The sequence below is a fragment of the Cetorhinus maximus genome, chromosome 9, assembly GCF_964194155.1.
Source record: "Cetorhinus maximus chromosome 9, sCetMax3.hap1.1, whole genome shotgun sequence".
NCBI classification, from domain to species: domain Eukaryota; kingdom Metazoa; phylum Chordata; class Chondrichthyes; order Lamniformes; family Cetorhinidae; genus Cetorhinus; species Cetorhinus maximus.
This window is the reverse complement of record NC_135887.1, coordinates 99,421,242-99,448,623: the sequence shown is the minus strand read 5'-3', so window position 1 is coordinate 99,448,623 and position 27,382 is coordinate 99,421,242. Positions and strand designations below refer to the sequence as shown.

Below are 27,382 nucleotides of genomic sequence, written 5' to 3'. Positions count from 1 at the left end.
TTTTCTACTACACACCCAGCTGAACCCATAGATCTGGGCAGTTCTCCATAATTGCCCTACACAAACAAGGAATGCCTTGTTAAAGGGCAGGCAGTTTATGTTCTCTTAGATAAACAAGTCATTTGTATTTGAGAAAGCAAACAAGAACATTTAATATTTTGGACTTGGATAATAAGACATAACATAGGAACTCTGCTTTTTAAAACTCAAAATACTGAAATTATATAATGCTCAATTACAGAAACAAAAATTCTTAACTTAAAAATGCAAGAAACACAGTAATTTATTAATTTGTTACCCCAGCATCATTTTCTCAATGTTCTAAATAGTGTGTTGGTTTCTTCATAAACTAAATGATTTGTCCAAAGCTCCTAATATATGCTTCTGGCACCAAGAATCTAACCACATTTATGAAGTAAACCAAATAAAGCATGTAGTTGTCACTCATTGCTGTTTAGCATTGTACTTATCAAACTTGTTAAGCACAAGCTGAGCCCAAATCTTAGTTATGGGGCTAGGCTGTAAGAATAAGATTTATTTGCTTTTAAGAAATACTGGTTCAGAGGGATGATTGTCTTAAAAGTTTGAAAAGCTTGGTTACAAACCAGTTAGGTGGGTTATTTAAGATGGATAGAATCAGCAAAGCTAGAGAGAGTGCTTACACCTCTATTTCAAATTAATCAAGAACTTAGGTTAAAAACCAAAATTAGAAGAAGTTAGGTCAGGTGCCAGGATGTACTGCTTTGCACAGAGTTGTTGCCCTACAGAACAGACTGTTGCTGTGGACAGTGTGAAGTTGCAGCTGTCTTTTAAAAGGGAACTCCTGATATCCCTGAGAAAAGAGAAGATTTCCAGTTATAGGAAGTAATTTGGTTGTTCTGGATCTATCACGGCACAGGAGGAAGCTGTTTGGCTAATCGTGTCCATTGTGGCTCTCTGAAGAACAGTCCAGCTAGTCCCATTCCCCACTTCAGTGCCCATCCAATTTCCTTTTGAAATCATTGACCATCTCTACTTTCACCACTCTAGTAGGCAGGGAGTGTTCCAAGTCATTACCACTCACTGCGTAAAAAAACAAGATCTTCCTCTCGTCAACCCATTTCTCTTACTCCAAACCTTAAATCTGTGTCCCCTGGCCCTTGTACGATCAGCTCGTGGAAACAGCTTTTCTTCGTCTAAACATGCCATCATCTTTGTTAGGAAATAGAGATAGTTTAAGTAAGTTGTATTTGTGGATGTTAGGAGTGAGTTTTAACTTTAATGTTTTATGTTTGATTTGTATTTCTGTATCTATGTTTTAAGAAATGTTCAGTTGAGTTTTAGTTTCACTTTAAAAGGTGCCTGCATTTCTAATGAGAATTTTATGACTGTTGCATCTAAGTTAAACAAAAGAGTAGAGAAACTGGGCTGTTGCCTAGCAACAAGGGTCCAGAGAGGTAGGTCCCTCCCACAGACACAGAGAAGAAACTAGAAACAGCAGTTTAATTTGGAAGCTGTTTGAGTGCAGTTGGTTTTGAAGTAGCTGCCAGGAGATACTGGAGCAATGGGGACAGATAGCCAGTCCCCAGCTTAAGAAAAAGACCACAAAAACCAAGGGACTGGAACAGGAGAAAGTCCCAAGAAGACCTTCTAGTCAAAGGAAGGACAGGAACTGGAAAAGGTCCTATTAAGTGGTTAAGAGTGAGGGGCAGAGAGAAAGGCTCCAAGCTTCAGATTTAAAGAGAAAAAAGCTGCAGAAAGCAGATTTAAAGAAAGAACAGCTTGCAAGAGGCCAAAAGGTCCAACGAGGCAACCTAAAGGTCTGTAACTCTTTGCTATGGGCATGTGAAGCAGTGGTGTACTGTTAACAGCTGAGTGGGTGAGAGAGAGTGCGTGGAAGACGGCTTGAATGCATATGGTGACCCAGGAGAGAGGAACATCGGAAGGAGAGCTCAAAACCCTGGAGGTGAACTCCTGCAGAAGGTGTTTGAGAGAGAGCCTCGGTTTGGGAGAAGATTCCAAGGCGAGGTCTTAGAGAGTGGAGATTGGAAACCCTCGTATGAAAGACGGAGTGCGGTAAAACCAGTTGGCTCATGGTGTGACAAACATCTAAGGGAGTTAAGGAGAGATCCATAGCATCTGGTTGAGGATGCATCTGTCATTTGATTTCAGAGTGTGGCGTGTCTGACCATGGGGTGCCTATTGGTTTACATGGACTGTGTACTTACTGTGAACATTAGAGTATAAGATAGCTTTTGTAACTTTTGTTATCCTTACATATCTGTATATATCTGTAAAGGTATAGTTGTGGGTGAAGGAGTATTGTATTATAGGTAATCTTTTCTTGTTGAATAAATGTTTTATTCTTTTGTTAAGAGTTCATTAGCTGACTCTGGTGACTCTGTTCAGTAGCCCCTCTCCATGTATCTAAACAAACAAATTAAAGTTAGGACCCATTAAGCTGGGCTCCACCCTGGAATCAGGCTTGTCCAGTGGTAACCTTAGCTGGGACCATAACATCTTGTGCACCTCTTTCAAATCTCCCCATAATCTCCTCTGCTCCAAGGATAGCCATCCCAACTTCTCTAACCTAATCTTGTAGTTAAAATCCTTCATCCCTGGACCCTCTCAAGGACCCTCACATCCTTCCTAAAATGTGGTGACCAGAACTGGACGCAATACTCAAGTTGTGGCCTAACCAAAGCTCTAAAAAGGTTCAGCGTAACTTCCCTGCTTTTGTACTGTCCTATATTTACGAAGCCCAAGGTCCTACAGGTTTGGCTAACCATTCTTACAAGATGTCCTGCCAACTTCAAAGATCTATGCATTTGAACCCCTGGATCCTCTGTCCCTTTACACTCTCTTTAGAATTGTACCATGTCTATATTGCCCCTCCCTATCCCTTCTGTCAAAATGCATCACCTCACATTTCTCTGTATTAAATTCCATCTGCCACTTGTGTATCCATTCAACTAGCCTACCTGTATCTTGTTATAGCCAGTTTGTATCGCATTCTCACTTTGCTGCACCTCCAAATTTGGTGTCATTGGCAAATTTTGGAATTCTACTCTGCATTCCAATATCCAAGTCATTTATGTATATCAAAATAAAACAGTGGACTAAACACTGAGCCTTGGAGAACACCACTGTCTGCCATCCTCCATTTACCACTATTTTCTACTTTCTGTTCTTAAACTGGTTTTTAATCCAAGCTGACACTGATCCTCCAGTACATGTATCTCAATTTTGTTAACCAACCCTTCATGCGGTACTTTGTGAAACATTTTCTTAAAATCCATTGCATTCTCTTCATTAAAAAAATCAATTAAATCAGCCGAACATGATCTGCCTTTACAAATTCATGCTGGCTTGCCTTAATTAACTCAAACCTCTCTAAGTGCCTGTTGATTTTGTTCTATTGTTTCTAAAATCTTTTTCACTACTGATGTTAAATTGATTGGCCTGTAGTTGCCAGGACTGTTCCTGCAGTCTTTCTTGAAAAAGGATGTCACATTTGCCACTCTCTCTGGCACCTCCCCAAATCTAGGGCGGATTTGACGATTATGGCATGTTCCTTCCGCTATCTCCACCTCCACCTCCTTTAGCATGCTTGAATGTAAGCCACCCAAACCAGGCAACTTATCCACTGTATGCATAGCCAGCCTTTCCAGTACATCCTGTCTATCAATTTTCACCCCATCCATTACCTCTCCCTTCTCCGCTTCTATTGATATTTTGTTAGTACCTTCTTCCTTATCTAACCTTGCCCTGTGCCTCTAAGCACCCTCTTAGTCCCTAATAGGCCCCACTCCATCTCTTATTGCCTGCTTACTATTTACATGCTGGTAGAAGATTTTTGGGTTCTCTTTTAACTGCCATTATATCTCAATTTCTCTCTTTGCCACGTTTATTTTCCTCTTAATTTCTCTCAATTTAATGTGTTTAGTTCTTGCTTGAAGAATTCACCTAACATGCATCATGCACACACTCTTATATTTTCTATCTTTCTTGTCCTCCAAGGAGCCCTGGCTTTGCTTCCCTTACTGTTTCCCTTTGTTGATTATGTACTCAGCCTGTACCTGAAACATCTTCTCCTGAAAGATCCTCCTTTGTTTTGTTACCATTTTTCTTGTCAGTCTTTGGTTCCATTTTATCCTGGCTAGATCCTCTGTTATCTCATTGAAGTTAGCCCTCTTACAATTTAGACATTCCACTTTTGATTGTTCCTTGCTCTTCTCCATTGCTAATCTAAACTTTTTGATACAAAGATTACTGTTACCCAAATGCTCCCTCCACTTGGCCCACATCATTCCCCAGCAGCAGATCCAGCAATGCCGCCTTCCCAGTTGGACCAAGAACATCCTTGGTCAAGGAAGGTCCCCTGAACACATTTCAGAAATTCCTGCCCTTTCTTTCTCTTTACCTCTAACTGTATCTCTATTGATATTTGGCTAATTAAAGTCTCCCCCAGTATTGCAACTCTGCAGTTCAAGTACATCTCTGTGATTTCCCTGCAGATTTGCTCCTTCATCTCCCTCACTATTTGAAGGCCTATCAAATACCATCAGTTGTGTGATCATACCTTTCTTGCTGCTTTAATCTAACCAGATGGATTCTCTTTGTCCTGTTGAGGATATCCTCTTTTTACAGCATCTTTTCTAATCACTACTGCCACCCCACCTCCTTTTTATTATTCCCTATTTTTTCTGAACACTTTGTATCTTTGAATATTAAGTGCCCATTCCTCACCATTTTTAAGCCACACTTCTGTTATTGCCACTAGATCATATTCTCACAAAGCTATTTGTGGTTGTGTTTCACCAATTTTATTCACCACACTTGAGTTTGCACACCTGCATCCTAAACCTGTCTTTGTATTCCTCGTGGTCCTCCTTATTCTGCTCCTATTTAACATGTTACTAATCCCTCCTCTAGTACTATCAGACACACTCACTTCATTTAATTCCTCTTTTCTACTTCTGTAAGCTGATGTCCACCCCCCACCACCCCGTCAATTTAGTTTAAACCCCCCCACACTAGTCACCTCCCTGTGAAGACATTGGTCCCAGGCCTGTTATGGTGCAGCCCAAGTCTTTTGAATTTGATTTGGAATCCTGCCCTGGAACTGCTTCCAATGCCACAAGAATCTGAAGCCCTCCCTCCTGCACCATGCCTCAAGCCACGCACTGATCTTCCCTATCTTCCTATTTCTACTCTCGCTAGTGTGTGGCACTGGGAGTAATCTGGAGATGCTCCCTTTTGAAGTCCCTCTTTTTAGCTCCCCCCCCCACCCCCCCTGAACTCCTGGAAATCTGACCATAAGCCTCGATACCTGTCCTCTCTGTCATTGGGATTTACATGTACCAAAACATCTGGCTCAGTCCCTCCACCCTGTAGAATATTTTGCATCCTCACTGTGACATCGGGGAGACAACACACCACCCAGGGCTCGCAATGAGAATAATTGAGAGAGGTCATTAACAACTGTAATTTCCTGCGGCATTCCTGGCTAAAGTTTGGAGCGTTCCAAAGTTTTCCCTGAATTAGTTGCAGTTTTTTTAGGCTTCTCGCCGAAGATAGCATGGCTAGGGGATGGTTGAATAGATTAGAGACTGGGTTAACAGTGCACAAGGTTGCACTGTTGCCTGGATGGACAGGTATGATGGTGTAGTGGTCTTCTACAACTTGTCAGTTAGATATGTTCATATGTAAATCAGCCTTTAGAAAAGGTGTGTGTGGACAATTTAAGACTGGAGCAGATTGGCTCACTAAAGCTGTTTGTTCTTGGTGCATATTTGAAATCACAATTCCTTGCCCAGTGAGCCTGATCTTGGTTGAATGAAAGGAAAGGACTTGCTATTATATTGTACGTTCTGAGGTGATAAAAAAATAAATACTTAACACCCAGTTAAGTTCTTATGAAGCATAATCACTGTTGTAGGGAAGTGTGGCATCCAATTTGTGGACAGAAAAGTCACGTTGGCCAGATACCAAGAGCATGTTCTATTCTTCTGTAAATAGATACGCTTGAGATGGCAGCATGGGGCCTCAGTTGAACGTTTCAATGGAAAGATGGAGATAATACATCACTCAGTACTGTGCTGGAGCGTTGGTCTAGGTTGTTTGCTCAAGTCTCTGAGTAGCACTTGAACACGGAACCTTCGGATTCAGGTGAAAACGCTACTTCTGGCTGTTTGCTAATATTAAAATGTAGTCATGTGTGAAATTGGTGAGCTTACACAGGCATGTATGGCTCTGATTTGCCTGATGTGAGAATAATGAAGATAGAGCAGAGTAAGCTGGACCAACGCCACATAATCCTAACCAGGCACCTGTCTCTACTTGTGGGATGTTACAGTTGGGCCCAAAAAGAGGCCTGAATTGTAACTTAAATGGCTGTTTGTGCTTGAGGTTTTTTGGGAGGAAATTGAACGTCTCAGGTAGACTATCTTGCAATGGGAGCTTGGTCCTGATGGATTGACTGCAGCTATTATGATAATTGGTAAACTGAAAAGTTTCCTATGTTGGCATAATGCTTTTAGAGAGAGATTGGGAATGCATACATTTTAAAATTGTAGTCTTCTGTGAATCTAGAAATTAGTTGCATTGGGTCGCATTGATCCCACCTTTGAAATACTTAGAGACTTACGTAGAAAATAGGAGCAGGAGTAGGCCATTCGGCCCTTCGAGCCTGCTCCGCCATTCATTATGATCATGGCTGATCATCCAACTCAATAGCCTGCTCCCGCTTTCTCCCCATACCCTTTGATCCCTTTCGCCCCAAGAGCTATACCCAACTCCTTCTTGAAAACACACAATTTTTGGCCTCAACTACTTTCTGTGGTAGTGAATTCCACAGGCTCACCACTCTCTAGGTGAAGAAATTTCTCTTCACCTCAGTCCTAAGTGGTCTACCCCGTATCCTCATACTGTGACCCCTGGTTCTGGACTCCCCCACCATCGGGAACATCCTTCCTGCATCTACCCTGTCTAGTCCTGTTAGAATTTTATAGGTTTCTATGAGATCCCCCCTCATTCTTCTGAACTCCAGCAAATATAATCCTAACCGACTCAACCTCTCCTCATATGTCAGTCCCGCCATCCCAGGAATCAGTCTGGTAAACCTTCGCTGCACTCCCTCTATAGCAAAAACATACTTCCTCAGATAAGGACACTAAAACTGTACACATTATTCCAGGTGTGGTCTCACCAAGGCCCTGTATAATTGCAGCAAGACACCTGTACTCAAATCCTCTGGCTATGAAGGCCAACATACCATTTGCCTTCTTTACCGCCTGCTGCACCTGCATGTTTACCTTCAGTGACTGGTGTACAAGGACACCCAGGTCTCGTTGTACATTCCCCTCTCTCAATTTATAGCCATTCAGACAATAATCTGCCTTCCTGTTTTTGCTGCCAAAGTTGATAACTTCGCATTTATCCACATTATACTGCATTTGCCGTGCATTTGCCCACTCACTCAGCTTGTCCAAATCACACTGAAGCATCTCTGCATCCTCCTCACAGCTCACCCTCCCACCCAGCTTTGTGTCATCTGCAAATTTGGAGATATTACATTTAGTTCCCTCATCTAAATCATTAATATATATTGTGAATAGCTGGGGTCCCAGCACCGATCCCTGCGGTACCCCACTAGTCACTGCCTGCCATTCGGAAAAAGACCCGTTTATTCCTACTCTTTGTTTCCTGTCTGCCAACAGTTTTCTATCCATCTCAATACACTACCCCCAATCCCATGCACTTTAATTTTACACACCAATCTCTTATGTGGGACTTTGTTGAAAGCCTTCTGAAAGTCCAAATAAACCATATCCACTGGTTCCCCCTCATCAACTCTATCAGTTACATCCTTGAAAATTTCAAATAGGTTTGTCAAGCATGATTTCCCTTTCGTAAATCCATGCTGACTCTGTCCAATTCTGCCACTGTTTTCCAAGTGCTCAGCTATTAAATCTTTTATAATGGACTCTGGAATTTTCCCCACTACCAACGTCAGGCTGACTGGTCTAAAATTCCCTGTTTTCACTCTACCTCCCTTTTTAAATAGTCGGGTTACATTAACTACCCTCCAATCTGTAGGTACTGTTCCAGAGTCTATAGAATCTTGGAAGATGTCCACCAATGCGTCCACTATTTCTAGGGCCACTTCCGTAAGTACCCTGGGATGTAGATTATCAGGCCCTGTAGATTTATCGGCCTTCAATCCGATCAATTTCCCCAACACAATTTCCCTACTAATACTGATTCCTTTCAGTTCCTCCCCCTCACTAAACCCTGTGTCCCTGAACATTTCTGGTATGTTATTTGTGTCCTCCTTTGTGAAGGCAGAATCAAAGTATGTATTTAGTTGGTCAGCCATTTCTTTATTCCCCATTATAAATTCCCCTGCTTCTGACTGTAAGGGACCTACATTTGTCTTCATCAATCTTTTTTTTCTTCACATACCTATAGAAACTTTCACAGTCAGTTTTTACGTTCCTCGCAAGCTTAGTAGTTATTGGGCTCTAAATAAGTAGAATAAAAGTTTGATGTGGGAAAGAAATTTTTTTTCTCCACCACCTGAAAATGCTTGGTGATGCTGGCATGATTTGAATTACAGAGAGAGAAACCAGTAACTTACTATTTTCCTAAAAATGAAGCAAATGGCTTAGATTCCAACTGAGCTGAAATGTGCTTGTGTAACTTTATAACAGGCTGGAGTTGTGTGAATGTATTTAGGTCTGCAGGACAGCATTGTACAGTTTAAAATTTTAATCAGCTGGACAGTTAAAATGTCCAGGCATTAATGATTATTCTCATGCATTTCACACTTGGTTAGAAGAACACTGAAGGTGCATAGAATACAATTAACCTTTTAGAATTTATTTTGACCAACCAGTTAATGGTTTCTATGGTGAAGATTGTGCAGCAGAAGTAATTATCCTTGGAGATTGTAACAATTTGCTGTGCAATAATGCTTGGTGTTTTTTCTAATGCTTTCTCTCAAAAGGGTAATTCTTGGTGGGAGGAAGATCCTAATTGTTATCAAGTTGAAATTTGAATAAAGAAACAAGGCTCCTGACTGCTGAAAATGAGAAATTTAAAAATATATAATTGTTTTTTTTGATTTATTTCAATTTTTCTCCTGGTGATTTTTTTTTCTCTTTTCTTCCTTGCCCTTAAAGGTTCAGCCAAACAGCTTTGATAAATCTGACTTTAATAGGATGTGCTGGACTTTATGTGTCAAGAAAAACCTGAACCGGAACAATTTACTGATCAGTGATGAAGACACCTTTAAAGTATGGTGTATCTTCAACTTCCTCTCAGAAGATGTGTATCCTCTCATCATAGTCCCAGAGGAGGTAAGATCAATAAACCTTTAACATTTTGACGTTCGCACCCTAGATTAGGGAGAGCAAAGATCAATCAGGGTTTCAGTTCCGTCTCATTATCTTGTAACTCATGCTGGAAATATTTATGGGTGTTGGGAAGGATTAGAATTTGACTTGACTATGCTGCCCTCAATAAAAAGACCAGCCAGAACCCATTTGTCGAGGTTAAATGGTTGTGTGGGTGAAGCAATGAAGGACCAATGCTGCCTCTGAAATTATCACTCACAAGAAACTAACTTTTTCATAAAGTTGTTATGGGTATTAATGACGCTGGTATTTTTTTCAATCCCTAGTTGCTTTCAGAAGGTAGTGGTGTGCCTCTCTGAATAGCTGTAGTCTTTGGCTCATATCCTCTGGTCTCTGGGTCGTCGGAGACTGGATGTATGAACCAAAATGCGCTTTGGGGCCCCGCGGAAGACATGACTCACTGACTCCATGGGAATGACCAGGAAGTTTGAACTTCCGATGGGCAATTCTCTGCTCCATAGAACCCTCCGAACAGATCTCCGACTCTGAGTTAGAGTCAGAGACTTTGGACGGTTCCGACTTACTTACCTGAATAGTTACCCAGGAAATGAGAGACAGAAAAATCCTAGTCTAACTCCTGCGTAACTATACAACTGACCCTTCAATCACTCACACTGACTGCCAACTACCCCCGACTCCCTCTCCTACCTGGCCGCCACCCTACTCACCCGGCCACTCAGCCATTCTCAACGCTCGTCAAACTTTGGTACAGTCAATTATATCCATAATCTCCATACCTTTGCTCCATCATCATACTCAGTGGGACTGCCTTCACTTGCTTCCATTCTTACCAATCTGATTCTAGCCAGAGCATTTCTAGTAATGGTTTCTCTTCCAGTCGTCTTGTGTTACCGTGGAGTACTACAAAGATCCTTGGCCCTCTCCTCTTACTCACTTACATGCTGCCTTTTGATAGCATCATCAGCAGACATGGGTTCTGCTTCAATATGCACTCAGCTCTACCGTTCTCGACCCATGCTACCTCTGTTGTTAGACAACTTATCTGTGGATGAGCAATTTCCCCAGCTGAACACTGGGAAAACTGAAGCCATCATCTCCGTCCCTTGTCAAAAACATTGTATTCTTGTCATTCTTTCCAACCCTCAATCCTTGGTCACTATCTTGGCCTTTGGGGGTCACATTTGTCTACTTTGATTTATCCCTCGCATTAGCCATCTACCTCTGAAATGCTCCACTGTGCCTTTATCACCCTAGGCTTGACTATTCCAATTCCAATGCTCCCCTATCTGTAACTTCCTCCAGCTCTACAATCCCTCCCCATCACCCTGGCCCACCGCATCTTCTGAGAACTTTCCACCCCTGCAAATCTGGTCACTGTCCATGCCCCAGCATTGATGGGCTTGCCTTTTTGGTCCTACACTATGGAATTCCCTCCCTAAATTGCACCACTTCTCCAGCCCCCTCTCCTAATTTTAAGATCTGCTTTAAAACCCAGCTCTTGGCCAAGCCCTTGGTCAGTCCTCCTAACGGCCCCTGCTTTGGACCATAATTTGGTACTAACATGGAAAATCATGGTAAATGATATGCAAAATTGAATAGTTGCCCTGTCACTTTGGTTGTGTGCAAGCATTTTGGCCTCTGGGACAGACAACCAGCCTCCAGTTTTAGCACACAATTTAAGCAGACACTTTATTACAAGACTGATTGACATAGTAATCTCCCATGTTGTATCTCATCAAAGGCTTTTCTGAAGTCGGTGCATGCTGCATTGGTTGCTTTTCTCCCAGCTACCAGAGACTTTTGTGATGCTTGTCATTCATGATCCTTCATTTTGAAATTCATGCTGGTTATTTCTAATGGAAAGCACTGAGATTGCACTGATTTTTCCCCCCTCCCCGACCTTTGAAATGTTGTTTATGTACCTCTGGACAAAGACTGTTATAACAGCAAGCAAATGTAAAAATGAAGTTTAGTGAAAATTTTGTGGAGAATGCATTTTGGTAGATATTTCAAATATGCACAATACCTTTATTGGAGCTTGTGCCCTCCCAAGTGTATATGTGCAGTATATCATTTTACGACTAGTTCAGTTGCGCTTACCTTTGTAATCTGTCCTGACTATTTATTAATCTGCGCATCAATGCTTTTAAAAATTTGGCTGCTCCATAGGTTTACCAGTTAAATCAGACAGAAGAAAAGTGGGTAATTAGAGCACAATTCTATCTTTAGCATTGCACTCCCAAGAGAGAGAAATCAGTTTGTTAATGAAAACTAGACATGGACTTTAGTTATAAATTCTTGCTGGTGTTTTCTGCATAATCCAATCTTTCAAGGAATGCATTTATGTTGCATGAAACAATATTTCCATAGTCTCCTGATAGAAAACACAAGGTGGTTAAAATATAGATTTTTAAAAAAAATGTTTGGTGTGAATGCAGTGTTTTTAATTCCACTTTTTTGTAACTTGTAATAGTCTAGGTAGTTCTACTTGGTCCCAAATGTGTATCTTGAGCCCAATCTTTGGTGCAATACCGGCTGCTTTGGGGAGATGAGGTGATCAGTGGGTGAAATTTCATTGTTAAGGAGCTGCATTTTAAAATGATGGAAAAGGGAATGTTATTCTGATTTTTTTTTGTTTCATTTTGTTCAGAGGGTGCACTCAAGGTTCATTTATACATTCAATAGTATAAGTTTATTTTTGTTACAAATATAAAAGAAGAATTAAACTGGTTAACTATTTCTTAGAAAACAATTCTTATGGGCCTGGGTTGGGACATCTGAAACACAAATTTAGATCAAAGGAAGTGGTAACCCCTGTGGCAGGGTGGGAGATTAAGCAGCATAAATTAATCAATATCTGCCCCCTTCAAAAAATAGAAGGAAGGCTTTTGAAAAGGTTGCTGAATGGACTTCCTTCCTAAGAGGATGTGCATTTATTTACACTACTACAGGCACATTTCAGCCTTTGGAGATGTGCTGTGTTGAGCTTCCTGACTGACCGAGATCCCACTCTGACCTAACATTGAGTGTCTCCTGTGCATTGATGACTTTTCAGGAGAATCTTGCTTCTGGTTAAGTCTTGGTGCTGAAATGCACGTCAGTGGATGAATAATTGCTGACCCAACTTGGATAGAGCCTTTTGTGATTTTAAAGTTGGAACTGACGTGCAGGATTAGAAAGGCTCACAGATACCAACTCTTCTCCATAGTAACGCGTCAGACAGTAACCCAATTGACATGTCATTGTTATGCCTGTGACACCCAGTGACAAGAAAAAGCATAGAAGTGACTTGGGGAGGCATTACTAAGGCATTAACAGCATACTTTTAAAACTTAAAAATTGGAATAAAAGCCTGAATTCTGAACCTCTTTGTAGTTGGTCTTAACTTCCAATAAGTTAATTGAGCACTCCTTTGACTTCTGTGCATATTTTTAGAGGTTACTAATGCATGACTTCTCATCCACCGAATCTCTCTCTACTTTTCCCTTGTCAGAAGAGACTTTCATTTATAGTAGAGCATTGTTAAGAAGATCTCCAATTCTGTGCGGTTTACCTTGTGTATGATCTTCAGTTAAGCTTTTTGTTAGAAGATGATTTACACAGGTGAATCACAGAAGTTAACTGAGCCTCACTCATATTATTAGAGGTTACAGCAGAAATGAGGTTCATAATCGTTGGGCCCAATTCAGGTTTACAGAATGTTGAGAAAGTTTACATCTTTTGAGAGAATCACTGTCCTCCAATACCAGTTTCTTTGCTAAATGTTCACTTGAGCAGTTTCCATATTGTCTGCTGAAATACCCTGTGTTAAGTCTCTTATATGTTTTAAAAGCAAGGTAAATACTCCTTTGGAACGATAAAACGTTAAGCAATTTGGATAAAGATCTAAGGCAGGAGTCTCTGGTTGGAACAGTCAGCACCCCTATCCTTGGAGACAAAATTCACTCAGACATTGACTGCACGCACACTTTTCTTTGCTGCTGCCCATTTCCTTCTCTCTCCTTGCTGTCCCTTTACCCTCCATTAATTTCTCTTCCTTACCATCTCTCCACCCCTCCTCCTTTCTCCTTCACCTTTCCCTCTCCCCTCCATTCCTCTTTATCTGCCTCCTGCCTTGGCTCAGATAGCTCCCCACTCTCCAACAGTGATTGACCTGAAAAATGCTTATGGTCTTGACTTGCCTGCATGTAACATCACAGGAGATCAACCAGTTGTGTAAATAAAAATTATTCCGTTCATGTGTGTTGCTTCAATGTTACATTAAGCTATTAACAGAACTTTTGCTGACATGATTGTGCTAATATGATCCTGTTCTCACTGATTAGATTGAATATTTCCTCCGGAAACTAACTGAAGCAATGGGAGTTAATTGGCAGCAAGAGCAGTTTGAAGAATACAGAGCTCATCTTGGTGCCAGGCGGTGTGGTCTTTCTGCGTGGGAGTTCATTGAACTGATTGGCTCTGGCCTCTTCTCTAAGGGCATGAACAGACAAACGTTGTCCATGGCAATCAATGAAGTTTATTGTGAGCTCATTCTAGATGTGATGAAGCAGGTAAGAGTGGTTTTCACATCTGAACTAAAAATGGGCTGAAACTGCTGTGTGTTTTAGGTTTATTTCGCTCTCTGTTTCCCCAAACCCTCCCTTACTCGGATGATCCTGATTTTCAGAGTGGAATGCAATAAGCGGATGCAGAAAAATGTGCAAAGAAATGTCTTGTTTTTAAAAAATCTTTACTGTGACACCCAAAGGCTTAGCAAGTCCAGCAAAACCCATCAGTGTATCTCTTTGGAAGGTTTTAGTAGTCATGATTGTGTAGCAGCAGTGGCATGGTGTGTTGCAAGTTCAATTTTACCAACTTGTCCTGAGTTCCTGATCTCACCTTGCTTGTTCAGGGAGGTGTTATGTGATGATGAGTTACACTTGCTGTTCTTGTAACAGCATTAAGTGACATTGGCAGAGATCTCTGATCAAGCTAATGTAATTTTTCACCATGTGTCAAGAATGTTGTCATGCTTATTGCATGTTTTTAAATAATTTTGTAATTACATAACTTTGTCATTATTGAGCCTTTGTGGTGTTTCCTGAAAACACAGATGCAATGCTTCTCTATCTCCTGATTTATGGTAGCAAAGGAATGAAGATCGGAGACGTTTGGCACAGAAATCACCTCATCTGTCTTTAGTCACTCCACTGTCTGTCTGGAATTGTGCCTTAAGCTCCCTGTCATTTGCCATTTCAGTTCTCCGCGTGACCCCCACTCTGGCCTTCTTGTGTGCAGTTCCAGTGGAATGAACTGCAAACTTGAAGAACAGCCCTTCATCTTTCTGCCAGAACATAAGAACATAAAAATTTGGAGCAGGAGTAGGTCATTCAGCCTTCGAGCCTGCTGCAACATTGAATAAGATCATGGCTGACATGATTGTGGCATCAACCCCACTTTCCTGTCTGCCTCCTTGTAAGCCTTGACTCCCTTGTTGATTAACAATCCAACTAAGTCACCCTTGAATATATTCAATGACCCAGCCTCCACTGCTCTTTGGGGAAGAGAATTCCACAGACTAACCACCCTCTGAAAGAAAAAATTCCCCTTATCTCCATCTTAAATGGGAGACTCCTAATTTTTAAACTGTGTCCCCTAATTTTAGGCACCCCCACATGGGGAAGCATCCTCACAGCATCCACCCTGTCAAGTCTCTCCAGATTTTGTATGTTTCAATAAGATCACCTCCTTCTAAATTCCAATGGGTATAGGCCCAATCTGCTCAATCTTTCCCCATAAGCTAACCCCTTCATCCCTGGAATCAGTCGAGTGAACCTTCTCTGAGCTGCTTTTAATGCAATTACATCCTTTCGGAGATCAGAACTGTACACAGTACTCCAGATGCGACCGCACTAAGGCCCTGTACGGCTGTAGCAACACTGCTACTTTTATACTCCATTCCCCCTGCAATAAATACCAACATTCAATTTACCCACCTAATTACTTGCTGTACCTGCATAGTAATGTTTTGTGATTCATGTACCAGGACACCCAGATCCCTCTGTACCATAGAATCCTGCAGTGTCTCTCCATTTAAATAATATACTTCTTTTTTAAAATTCTTTCTGACAAAGTGGACAAGTTCACATTTTACCACATTATGCTCCATCTGCCAAGCTTTTGCCCACTCACTTTGTCTACAAAGGGATTTATATATGTTAAGTCCTCTTGACAACTCACTTTCCTACCTACCTTTGTGTCATCAGCAAATTTAGCTACCATACATTCAGTCCCTCCATCTAAATCATTGATATAGATTGTGAATAGTTGAGGCCCCAGCACTGGTCCCCGTGGCTCTCTATTAATTACAGCTTGCCAACCCAAAAATGACTCATTTATCCATACTCTCTACTTCATGTTAGCTAACCAATCCTCTATTCATGCTAATATGTTGTCCTCTACATCATGAGCTCTTATTTTGTGTAGTAACCTTTGATGTTGCACCTTATCAAATGCCTTTTGGAAATCCAAGTACACCACATCAACAGGTTCCCCTTTATCCACCTTGCTTGTTACTTCCTCAAAGAACTCTAATAAATTAGTCAAATATGATTTTCCTTTCACAAAACCATGTTGACTCTGCCTTAGTGTATCATGATTTTCTAAATGTCCTGCTATTACCTCCTCAATAAATAGCCGTTTGGTGGTATAGAACTTGAGTATTGCTGAAAAGGAAGACATGCTGTTGAAGCTTTTCACCTTGCACTCATCAGGATAGATAGGCAGAAGATGCATGCAGTATGAATTGTTGTTCACTTTACAATGGGTATTCTTACGCATCTCTCCTGATGGGTGCAAGACAAAAAACTTTACGGTGGCTCTCTTTTTCAGCAATACTCAAGCACCTTAATAATGAATTCTAGTGTTTTTCCTGTGACAGACGTTAGGCTAACAGGCATATAGTTTCCTCCTTTTTGTCTCCCTCCGTTCTTGAACAGAGGTGTTACATTTGCAATTTTTCAATCTGCTGAGACCTTTCCAGAATCTAGTGAATTTTGGAAGATCAGAATCAATGCATCCACTTTCTCTGCAGCCATTTCTTTTAAGACCCTAGGATGCAGGCCATCCAATCCTGGGGACTTGTCAGCCTTTAGTTCTGATAGTTTTCCCAGTACATTTTTCCTAGCGATTGTGATTGTTTTAAGTTCCTCCCTCCCTTTTACCTCTTGATTTTCAAATATTCTTGGGATTTTTTTGTGCCTTCTATAGTGAAGATGGACACAAAATATCTGTTCAATGCTTCCGCCGTTTCCCATTATTAATTCCCCAGACACACACACTTCAAGGTGCTCTGGCCTAAATACTGACTTTAATGATTTCAGACCTTAACTATAGCTCCAAATTTCTCTTTGTTAGTTGATATTGGCAATGTAGGAAGGGCCATTGCTATCATGATAGGAAATATATGGCATCTGAAGTCACTTTCCTTAAGAAGCAGGCAACCAGACTACTTATAGGAATGGCTGACAACACTGAAGCTGAACAGATATCTGTTGGAGATTTGAATTCATAACAAGCTGTCTTGTCAGAGATGGGACATAAACGCTTTCAATGAATTGAACACAATTGAAGTGTTGACCTGGCCCTGATAAAAGATAACATCTTAAACACCTGTCTTTCAGATACTGATTCATTTGCTGTGTTTTCTGTCTTTGAACTTCTCCTTTTCTTTTAATCTTATGAACTAAAAAGAAACTTTTAGAAAATGTTAACACTCAATCTTGACTGAATGGACATGTGACCTGTTCAGAGGCCACTGCTTTGTGATATGTTCTCAAGAAGTTCATGAACTTCTCCGCTCCCAGTTTTGTGATTAAAGATTTGTTTAGAAAATGTGATTTTTATACTTTTGCTATAATTATATGAACACAGAGGAAGTAGAAGACTTTGTTTAAACCTCTGGTCATTTGAGAAGCATTGGGAAATGGATTGTGGTCTGATGTTTCTTGTTCTGTTGCTTCAGTCATATCAGGAAGTGAGATTAGCTGTTTGAAAGAATGTGTATGCACTGGTATGTCTTATTTGGTTACAGCAATACTGGCCCTATTGATAAAGCCTACAGAGCATGGTAATCTGGGTGTACAATTTATGGTTTATTATTTGAATGGAGACATTAGGTTTTGTTTGAAGAGTGGTTGAATGAATTCCGGCATTGTTGACTTCATTTATAAATTTTGGAATAAAATATATTTTTGAATGAAATTTTTGACTCCCTTGTCAAAATGGGAACAGTGTACAAGGAATTGCAAGGTTAGGTGATGTATTTCAGCATTTCAATTTATACTGGTAAGTAAGAAAATGACTTTACTATAATGTAGTCTTTTAAAGGAAACTGAAGAGTAGTGATTAAAATGAAAACTTCAAAAGTAAATGCATGCATTATGAGGGAAAAGTTCTTTTCCTTTACTGTCCAAATGATTAAGATGTGAGCTGTTTTTAATTAAGGAACTGTCAAAACTGTAGTAAACTAAACAAAATTAAAAGAATTTGCATCTTTTTGTCTTTACCGACTTTCTCTACAACAGTGAATGTGTGCTACTATAGTGCATTTAAATAGTGTCTTGGGATGTTTTACTACATAAAGGTGCTATATAAATGCAATTTGTTGTTACTAGATGATCAGTTTAAACGTACATGTTAAAAGGTTAATGTCTATCGTTAAGTAGTCTCTCGGGTACATTGGTCACTCCTGCAATCGGTCCAGTGCTTTACAATCAGGCGAGTGCATGTACTGCCCGATTATTTAATTATGTGACCATGTACCCTGTGACCTGAATAATAGGAATTGCCCTTCATATGCTCTCATGCACTCTTCCAAAGGCTGCCTGGAACACATTAGTGAGACCAATTGCTAAGTTGCTTTGTGTTACTCTATATATCCACTTGTTTGTAACAATTGTAATCAAATCTTGTCTTAATTAAACTAATTGCAGAACACTTCTAAAGAATAAAAAAAGTAGCATTTAAAAATTTTCTTGGCTGATTCTGGGCTTTTGAAGAATAACTTCCCTCGCTACACCCAGTCCCCTCCTCGGACATAGCTAACTCACTGACTGCCTGTGTGTTTTGTCCTTTCCTCTCTGTTTCCAGCCAGGGTAAGGGCAGTCCCTTTGACTTCTTCCATGTTGAGTGATTTGCCGGCAGGGCTAATAGCAGGATTGGCTCCCTTTCGTTTCCCTGCAAGTTTTGGGTTTAAAGGTAAAATGCCTCCTTATTGACAAAATGGTTATGGGTCACCTTGAGATAAAACAATTGACATTGTCTTGATATTAAATAGACTGGGACATTCTGTAAAAATTGCTCATCTGGCTTTAATGTACACTTTCAATGCGTGCAGTCTGTGGATTAAAAAAAATTGCAAGTTAATTTTGCTTCAAAACACAACCCTTAAATCTACCTTATTCCTGTAATCTGGTATATGGAAAAATAAAGATAAATTCTGAAATGCAATGGACCTTTATTCAAAGTTTTTCTGCTAATTTGACTAATGGTTGGTTTGTCCATTGTTCTTAATGATGTCACCCTATGGTTTGCTTCCATTAGCATTGAAATGACTAATGGTACACTCCTGCCAGAGCTTGCAACTGTTCATTTATCTCTGATCCAGGATACAAGAATAAAATTTTAAAATGTAGAATTGGTTTTAAAATATAAAACCCTATCTTGACATACATCTACTGACATCTTTCTCTAATTGTCAGCATTCTCATCTGTACTTTCCTGTATTGAATTATGGTTGCAAGAGGTCAAAGTTATCTCAGTCATTTTTATTTCTTTGTACAACAAAAATTGAATGATCTTTACTGCTTCTAGTAATGGCTTTCTTGGGAGGTTTTATCGGCAGCAATTTTTTAATGGTCTGCTCTACAGGAAAGCGTGGTGCTTGCCAGCAACAAGTCCTGGCACACACTATGCTAGGTCAGATTTGCTATCCATCATCGAATTAAACTGGAGAGCTGTTGTATGTTGGTGATTGTAATCTGCAATCTGATCTCATCTGAGAGTGATGTACTCTGTGCTGAGTATTGCCACATAGACACAGGCCTCCAAATGAGAAATGCCATTAGAGGTATATCAAACGATAAATTGCTCTGGTATCAGTACGTTTAATGGTTCTCTTGTAAATGTTGCAACACTTGCTGCGTTGCAAACCTTATTTCCAGAAGTAGCTGATTAGTGAGTGAAGGCAGGTAGGATTTAGAGGATGATGAGGTAATGGTAGTAAGGGGATAAGGAGGGTTAGTGAGCAGTTGAGGGAAGTAGAGAACATAGAGGAAGTGAGTATTTTTGGGGATTGGGATAATGTGTAACACTCTGTCTCCTGCCAATGCAAGATGGCTGCTGATTCACTCTGCACATGTGCCCTGGTCGTGTACGCGCAGAAAACCAATGATACTGCACTCTAGTGTATGGCTTTGATTTATGGCCATAGTGCAGGAACAGGAGCAGGAGACAGTGTTGATTTATTACATATTCTGAGTATTTGCATATTCTGTACCAGGGTGATTAAAACTGTACTTTGCCACAGTGCACAGAAACCTGTCCAGCTTTCAAACCACCTCATTTAATTGTGCCAGAGCTTCATCAGTTTCTGGAATAACCCATTTTTTACCATTGTCACCAGCTTTGGACAACTAAACAACCCTATGTTATTCCATTTAGCAAGAAAGAAAATGAGGTATTTTGGAGTTTGCAAGGGAAAATAACTCTGAATTCTGACTTTGCTTGCTTTTATTTATCAGCCTCTTGCGATGCATAAGAGGGCAGCTCCCTGCTGCATTAGTGTAAGGAATCAGTTGAAAACTAGAATCCCATAAGGGAACTGTATGAACTTTTGAACCAACATGTGGTAAAGTGGAGTACTGTGTACCTTTTAAGAGAATGCAAGCGGACTAACCATGTGAAGGCACTGACCAGTCACTACAGCAAGGGTTACTGGCCAGAATCCATATAAACCCAAACACAACCCCCAGATTTATAAGAGCGAGACCAGTCCCTTATGATCTATGGGACAAGGTTGAAACCGAACTGAATAGACTGGAAAAATTGGGCATCCTACAACCAATGCAATTTTCTGAGCGGGTTGCACCTATTGTACTGTACTGAAGCCGGACCAAAGCGTGTGTTTATGCGCTGACTGTAAGCTAACTGTCAATAAGGTGGCCAAACTTGATAGCACCCAATACCCAAGATTGAGGAATTGTATTCGAAGTTGGCAGGGAGCACCACATATTCAAAATTATACATGAGCCATGCATGCGGCGGGTAGAGTTGAATAAGGACTCTAGGGAATTCGTCACCATGAATACACACCAAGGATTGTAATACACATGTCTACTCTTTGGGGTCTCCTTGGCATGTGCAATTTTCCAAAGAACGATGGAAAATTTGCTCCAAGGATTGCCCCATGTTATTGTTTACTTGGATGATGTACTGGTCACGGGACTGACTGATGATGAACACTTAGCAAATCTAGAAGAGGTGTTCAAATGCTTCGCACAAGCGGGGGGTATGTTTAAAATGAGAGAAGTGCCTGTTCCAAGCCAAGGAGGTAGTTTACTTGGGCCACAAGGTTGATACGCAGGGTCTGCATCCCATGTAAGAATTAGTCCAGGCTATTCGCGAGGCACCTGTCCCGAGAAATACCACAGATCTTGAGACCTATAGTAAACTACTACGGCCAATTCCTCCCAAATCTCTCGACCATGCTGGCCTTGTATGGCCTGCTTAAGAAGAACCAAAAATGGAGTTGTCAAGCCCTGTACCAGGATGCTTTCCTGAAAGTGAAGCGATTGTTAAGATCGCTGGCCTTGTTGGTCCACTTTGACCCCAAGAAGGAATTAATTTTAACATGTGATGCATCCCCTTATGGAATAGGGGCTATCCTTTCACATTGGAGCGACCCATTGGTTTTACATCTCGCACGCTCAATGTCGCAGAGCGATGATATTCCCAAACTGAAAAATAGGGCTTAACTATTGAGTTCGGCATCCGGAAGTTACATCAATATCTCCTCGGTCACCATTTCCATATTATAACTGACCATAAGCCTTGAATGGTTGGTCAGATGGATCTAAATCCGAGGAGGTGAAGCCCTATTCTGATCGCAAATATGAACTCTCCTGCCAGGACGGCATATTACTCTGGGGAGAAAGGGTTATCGTACCCCCGAGGGGGCAAAGGCTGTTATTAGCCGAGCTACATAGTGCTCACTTGGGCATTAACAGAATGAAGATGCTCGCATGCAGCTATTTGTGGTGGCCAGGCATGGACTTGGATATCGAAACCCTGGTCAAAAGCTGTCCTCAATGCCAGCAGGTGCAAAAGCTCCACCCCTTAGTTCCATTGCACTCATGGGAATGGCCAGGACGGCCAAGATGTGCCTCCATGTCGATTTTACGTGGGACCCTTCTTGGGTACAATGTTCCTTTTACTGATTGACTCCCACTCCAACTAGATGGACGTCTATGAAGTCCAGTCGCCCACGTCGGCTACCACCATAGACTGTTTGTGGCAGAGTTTTGCAGTACATGGGTTGCCAGAGGTCCTTGTGACTGACAATGTGGCCGCTTTTACCAGCAAGGAGTTCCACAGGTTCACGACCCTTAATGGCATTACCCATATCAAAACCTCATCTATCATCCATATCAAAACCTCATCTATCATCCATATCAAAACCTCACCTATCATCCATATCAAAACCTCACCTATCATCCATATCTAAACCTCACCTATCATCCATATCTAAACCTCACCTATCATCCATATCTAAACCTCACCTATCACCCAGCGTCGAACAGCATGGCTGAGCCGGCAGTCCAAACCTTTAACTCTGGGATGAAAAGATGGAAGGGGATTCCATTAGCACATGATTGTCCCAGTTCTTGTTCACATACTGGACCACGCCACGCACAACGACTGGTATTGCCCCTGCAGAACTACTAATGAAGAGACATCTCCTAACCCGCCTGACCCTTAACCGGCCGAATTTAGAGGGGAGGGTGGAGAAAAGCCAGGAGGCGCAGAAGACCAGGCATGACCATCCTGGTCGCAAATGAGCTTTCACGGTGATGCGATCCTTGCGAAGAACTTTGGAGATGGGCCCAATTGGCTGTTAGGCGATGTGAGTGCTCTAATTGGACCCCTCTCCTATAATGTATTGGTAAATGGCTGAATAATTAGATGACATGTGGATCACCTCCACAAAATAATGCCAGTCCCACAAGAAATGCAGTTGTCTTCTATGCTTGAGCCTGCTCTGCATGTAGAGGACAGATCACACAATTTGGAAGCACTGATGGGGCCTGTGGGTCCCAAGGGGGTCAGGGAGACAAACCTGCCAATTTCCACTGAGGAACCCAGTGGACAACTGTCCCCTGAAAAGGAGGTCTCAGAAAAACTAGCCAAGGTTATTAAACTGCGACGCTCAACATGTCCAAGAAAGCCTTCTGAGAGGCTTTGTAAATAGTTATTAGTGTAAATAGTTCACATGTTATTAAGTTTGTCAACTGTATTTTTTAAGTAAAGGGGGGAAGGATGTGGTAAACGTGGAGTACCATGTACCTTTAAGAGAATGCAAGTGGACTAACCATGTGACTCCTCTTCACCATGGACGTCCAATCCCTCTACACCTCCATCCCCTACCGGAATGGTCTGATGGCTCTCCGCTTCTTCCTCGAACAGAGGCCCAAACAATCCCCATCCACCACTACTCTCCTCCATCTGGCTGAACTTGTTCTCACACTGAACAATTTCTCCTTAAACTCCTCTCACTTCCCCCAAATAAAAGGTGTGGCTATGGGTACCCGCATGGGCCCCAGTTATGCCTGTCTCTTTATGGGGTATGTGGAACATTTCTTGTTCCAGTCCTACTCCGGCCCCCTCCCACAACTCTTTCTCTGGTACATTGATGATTGCTTCGGTGCTGCTTCATGCTCTCGTCTGGACCTGGAAAAATTTATTAATTTTGCTTCCAATTTCCACCCCTCCATAATTTTCACATGGTCCATCTCTAACGCTTCTCTTCCCTTCCTTGACCTCTCTGTCTCAATTTCTGGTGATAGACTGTCCACCAATATTCATTACAAGCCTACCGACTCCCACAGCTACCTCACTACAGCTCCTCACACCTCACTTCCTGTAAGGACTCCATCCCATTCTCTCAGTTCCTTCACCTCCGTCGCATCTGTTCTGATGATGCCACTTTCAAAAACAGTTCCTCTGACATGTCTTCCTTCTTCCTTAATTGAGGTTTTCCACCCACGGTGGTTGACAGGGCCCTCAACCACGTCTGGCCCATCTCCCGCACATCCGCCCTCACACCTTCCTCTTCCTCCCAGAACCATGATAGGGTCCTCCTTGTCCTCAGTTATCACCCCACCAGCCTCCGCATTCAAAGGATCATCCTCTGCCATTTCCGCCAACTCCAGCATGATGCCACCACCAAACACATCTTCCCTTCACCCCCCACCGGCGGCATTCCACAGGGATCGTTCCCTCCGGGACACCCTGGTCCACTCCTCCATCACCCCCTACATCTCAGCCCCCTCCGACGGCACCTTCCCATACAACCGCAGAAGGTGCAACACCTGCCCCTTTACTTCCCCTCTCCTCACCGTCCAAGGGTCCAAACACTCCTTTCAAGTGAAGCAGCATTTCACTTGCACTTCCCTCAATTTAGTCTACTGCATTCGTTGCTCCCAATGTGGTTTCTTCTACATTGGAGAGACCAAACGCAGACTGGATGACCGCTTTGCAGAACACCTTCAGTCTGTCTGCAAGCATGACCCAGACCTCCCTGTCGCTTGCCATTTCAACACACCACCCTGCTCTCATGCCCACATGTCCGTCCTTGGTCTGCTGCATTGTTCCAGTGAAGCTCAACGCAAACTGGAGGAACAGCACCTCATCTTCTGACTAGGCACTTTACAGCCTTCCAGACTGAATATTGAGTTCAACAATTTTAGATCATGAACTCTCTCCTCCATCCCCACCCCCTTTCCGATCCCCCTTTTTTCCCCAATAATTTATATAGATTTTTCTTTCCCCACCTATTCGCATTATTTTTAAATGTATTTCCATCCATTGTTTTATCTCTACCTTTTAGCCTATTTCGATCCCTTCCCCCCACCCCACCCCCACTAGGGCTATCTGCACCTTGCTTGTCCTGCTTTCTACCCTTAATTAGCACATTCCTTAGATAATATCACCACCGTCAACACCTCTTTGTCCTTTTGTCTATGACACCTTTTGGTTATCTCCACCTATCACTGGCCCTCTATCCAGCTTTACCTGTCCCCCCCCCCCCCCCCCCCCACCCCCACCCCCCCCACCCCCCCCTTAAACCAGCTTATATTTCACCTCTTTTCTATTTTTACTTGGTTCTGTTGAAGAGTCATACGGACTCGAAACGTTAACTGTGTTCCTCTCCGCAGATGCTGCCAGACCTGCTGAGTTTTTCCAGGTATTTTTATTTTTGTTTTGGAGTTCCAGCATCCGCAGTATTTTGCTTTTAACCATGTGACAGCACTGACCAATCACTGTACAGCGCGGGCTCCTGGCTAACTGTAGTCCAGAGCTGGAGGTGGTTGTGGGAGCATGCAAGGATTTAGTGCTCTGCCCCCTTTTGCAATAAACAATCACAGTTTGTTCTTATGTCGGTATCCCTCTCTCTGTTATTGATAGTGAACATCAACTAACAAGTGTATATGAAGGCGGTAATTCGAGTTTACTCGACTAGTGAACTCATAGACTCGAGACATAAAACAAGATTAGACAACTTAAATTTGAATGGCTGCATGTACAATAGGTCCCTTCACTGAAAAACAAATGAAATCAGGAGTGTGGTGTACACAGGCATCACCAGAAAATGGAACCTGTTGCTTGCAATGATGTCACATTGGTACAACTGCACATGCACTACATTGGCAGCAAACGCAGCCAATGAGTAATTGGGTGGATAAAAGCAAAATACTGCGGGTGCTGGAAATCTGAAATAAAAACAGAAAATGCTGGAAAAACTCAGCAGGTCTGGCAGCGTCTGTGGAGAGAGAAACAGAGTTAATGTTTCGAGTCTGTATGACTCTTCAGAACTGAAGAGTGGAAGACATATGATAGATTTTATACTGTTTAAGAGGGGGTGGAGCAGGTGAAACAAGATAGGTCAGGGATAGGTGACAGCTAAAGAGATTAGTGGGGTGAGTTGTGTTGGCGGGTATTAGAACAGTGGTCAGGTGGATGAGTGAACAGTGTGGGTCGGCAGTGGACATTGGGGTGATGTTAAACTTAAAGAAATTGAATTGTTGGGAGCTTCTGAAGTTTTATTTTTGGTGGGGGAAAGCTCTTTGCTATTATCTGAGCTAAAAGGAGACTGAACACTGGGCAGGAAAACAACCTTGGAAATAGGATACCAGTGTGTGTACCTTTAACCTTAAATGATGTAATTGCTCTGCAGTCTTGAAATCAATGATGAGTTCACTTGCAGGTCAAGACAGTTACCATAAGTTTGTTTGACAAGTTAATTATTAAGCTGAAGACATTGTGAAACAGGCAGCTCTTGGAGAGAGGAAGCTGAACCACAACATTTTAGGATTTATTTTGCCAAATGCTAGAAGTAAAATTTTAAGTTATCCTGATTGTAAGAAACGTTTTTAAAAATTTTACACTTTCCATGAAGCTATGCTAAAGTTTTTTCTTGTTGTAACTTTGCGCTCTGTGCTCAGCAGCAGGTGTTAAAAAAAAAAGTGGAAGTCATGTCTGAGACTGAGTCACGTGGGAAGAATGATCCAATCAGGTGTGGTAGAATAATTGTATCTATAATTCAGCATGAACAAGAAGGATTTGAGATACGGTGTGTATATAATATAATTATGACTAATTTATGCTGATTAAATAAACAAAATTGTTTTTATTACACAGTTCTGTGTTATTGCTAACTTGCGTTTCAGATTATGTGAATATGTACATTTTAGGAAGATTTAACTGGCGGTGTTACAGTTCTAGCATTGGGAATTGATTCCCCTATGTGTTCAATTTAATGTCTTGCCTTATTTAGAAGAGAGGGGGCTTGGCAATGTAATATAGGTAAGTAGGAAGTCATGTAACCATATTGGCAGATGGGATAACATATCTTTGTAGCTCTGGGGGTGGTTCTTTGAACTTGAAAGGATTGGGATAGTTTGGTGGAATTTGAGTTCTGGGAGGGGCGAGTGCTATTGTGTGGCAGTAATGGGAACGTAGTCTAGGACGGGGAGGCGGGCTGCATGTCTTTGTGGGGGTGGGGGGCATTTGTTGGACGTGGGGATATTGGGTGGGGAATAGGAGTAGTGAGTGATGAACCTAGGAGGAAGCATGTTTGAATGTATGAGGACTGGCAGGGGTTGCTGGTGTTTGGATGTTATATAGGATCCAGGACTGACAGTAGCTACAGGAATGCAGGAGTTCTACTGGATAGTGTAATATAATGGGGAGAATCAGAGACTTGGGGAGAGGTGTAGTATAATGGGTTAATTTTAACTGTTATATGCTGATGAGACAATATACATTATCATAGGAAATGATGCAATGTTTCATGATCATGATCTTGCTCACTCTCTTGTTCAACAAAAGACTTAACACTGTAGAAAGCCTAGAGGAGTATAGAAACTACAGGGGTGAAGTAAATATGGAAATTAGGAAAGCAAAGAGAGGATATGAAAAGATATTGGCAGGTAAAATCAAAGAAAATCCTAAGATGTTTTACCAGTACATTAAGTGCAAGAGAATAACTAAGGAAAAAGTAGGGCCTGTCAGAGATGTACATAGTAACTTGTGGGTTGATGCAGAAGATACGGGCAAGTTTCTCAATGAGTACTTTGTCTCTGTCTTCACTAAGGAGAGGCATGATGCAGAGATTCTAGTCAAAGAGGGGGAGTGTGAAATATTAGATACAATAAGCATAATGAAAGAGGATGTACTGGAGGGACTGGCATCCTTGAAGGTGA

General features: G+C 41.7%; 1 protein-coding gene across 3 annotated transcripts in view; it reads left to right on the top strand.

The window, feature by feature from the left end:
• Positions 1 to 27,382, top strand: part of swap70b (switching B cell complex subunit SWAP70b) — a 141,609-nt gene that overhangs the window by 17,882 nt on the left and 96,345 nt on the right. For 2 of the 3 annotated variants that reach the window (XM_078549193.1, XM_078549194.1), the window contains exons 3-4: positions 9,165 to 9,341; positions 13,685 to 13,912. In XM_078549193.1, the coding sequence (XP_078405319.1) occupies positions 9,165 to 9,341; positions 13,685 to 13,912 (405 nt within the window). The remainder of the gene's footprint in view (positions 1 to 9,164; positions 9,342 to 13,684; positions 13,913 to 27,382) is intronic. The other variant, XM_078549195.1, reaches the window with a different exon arrangement.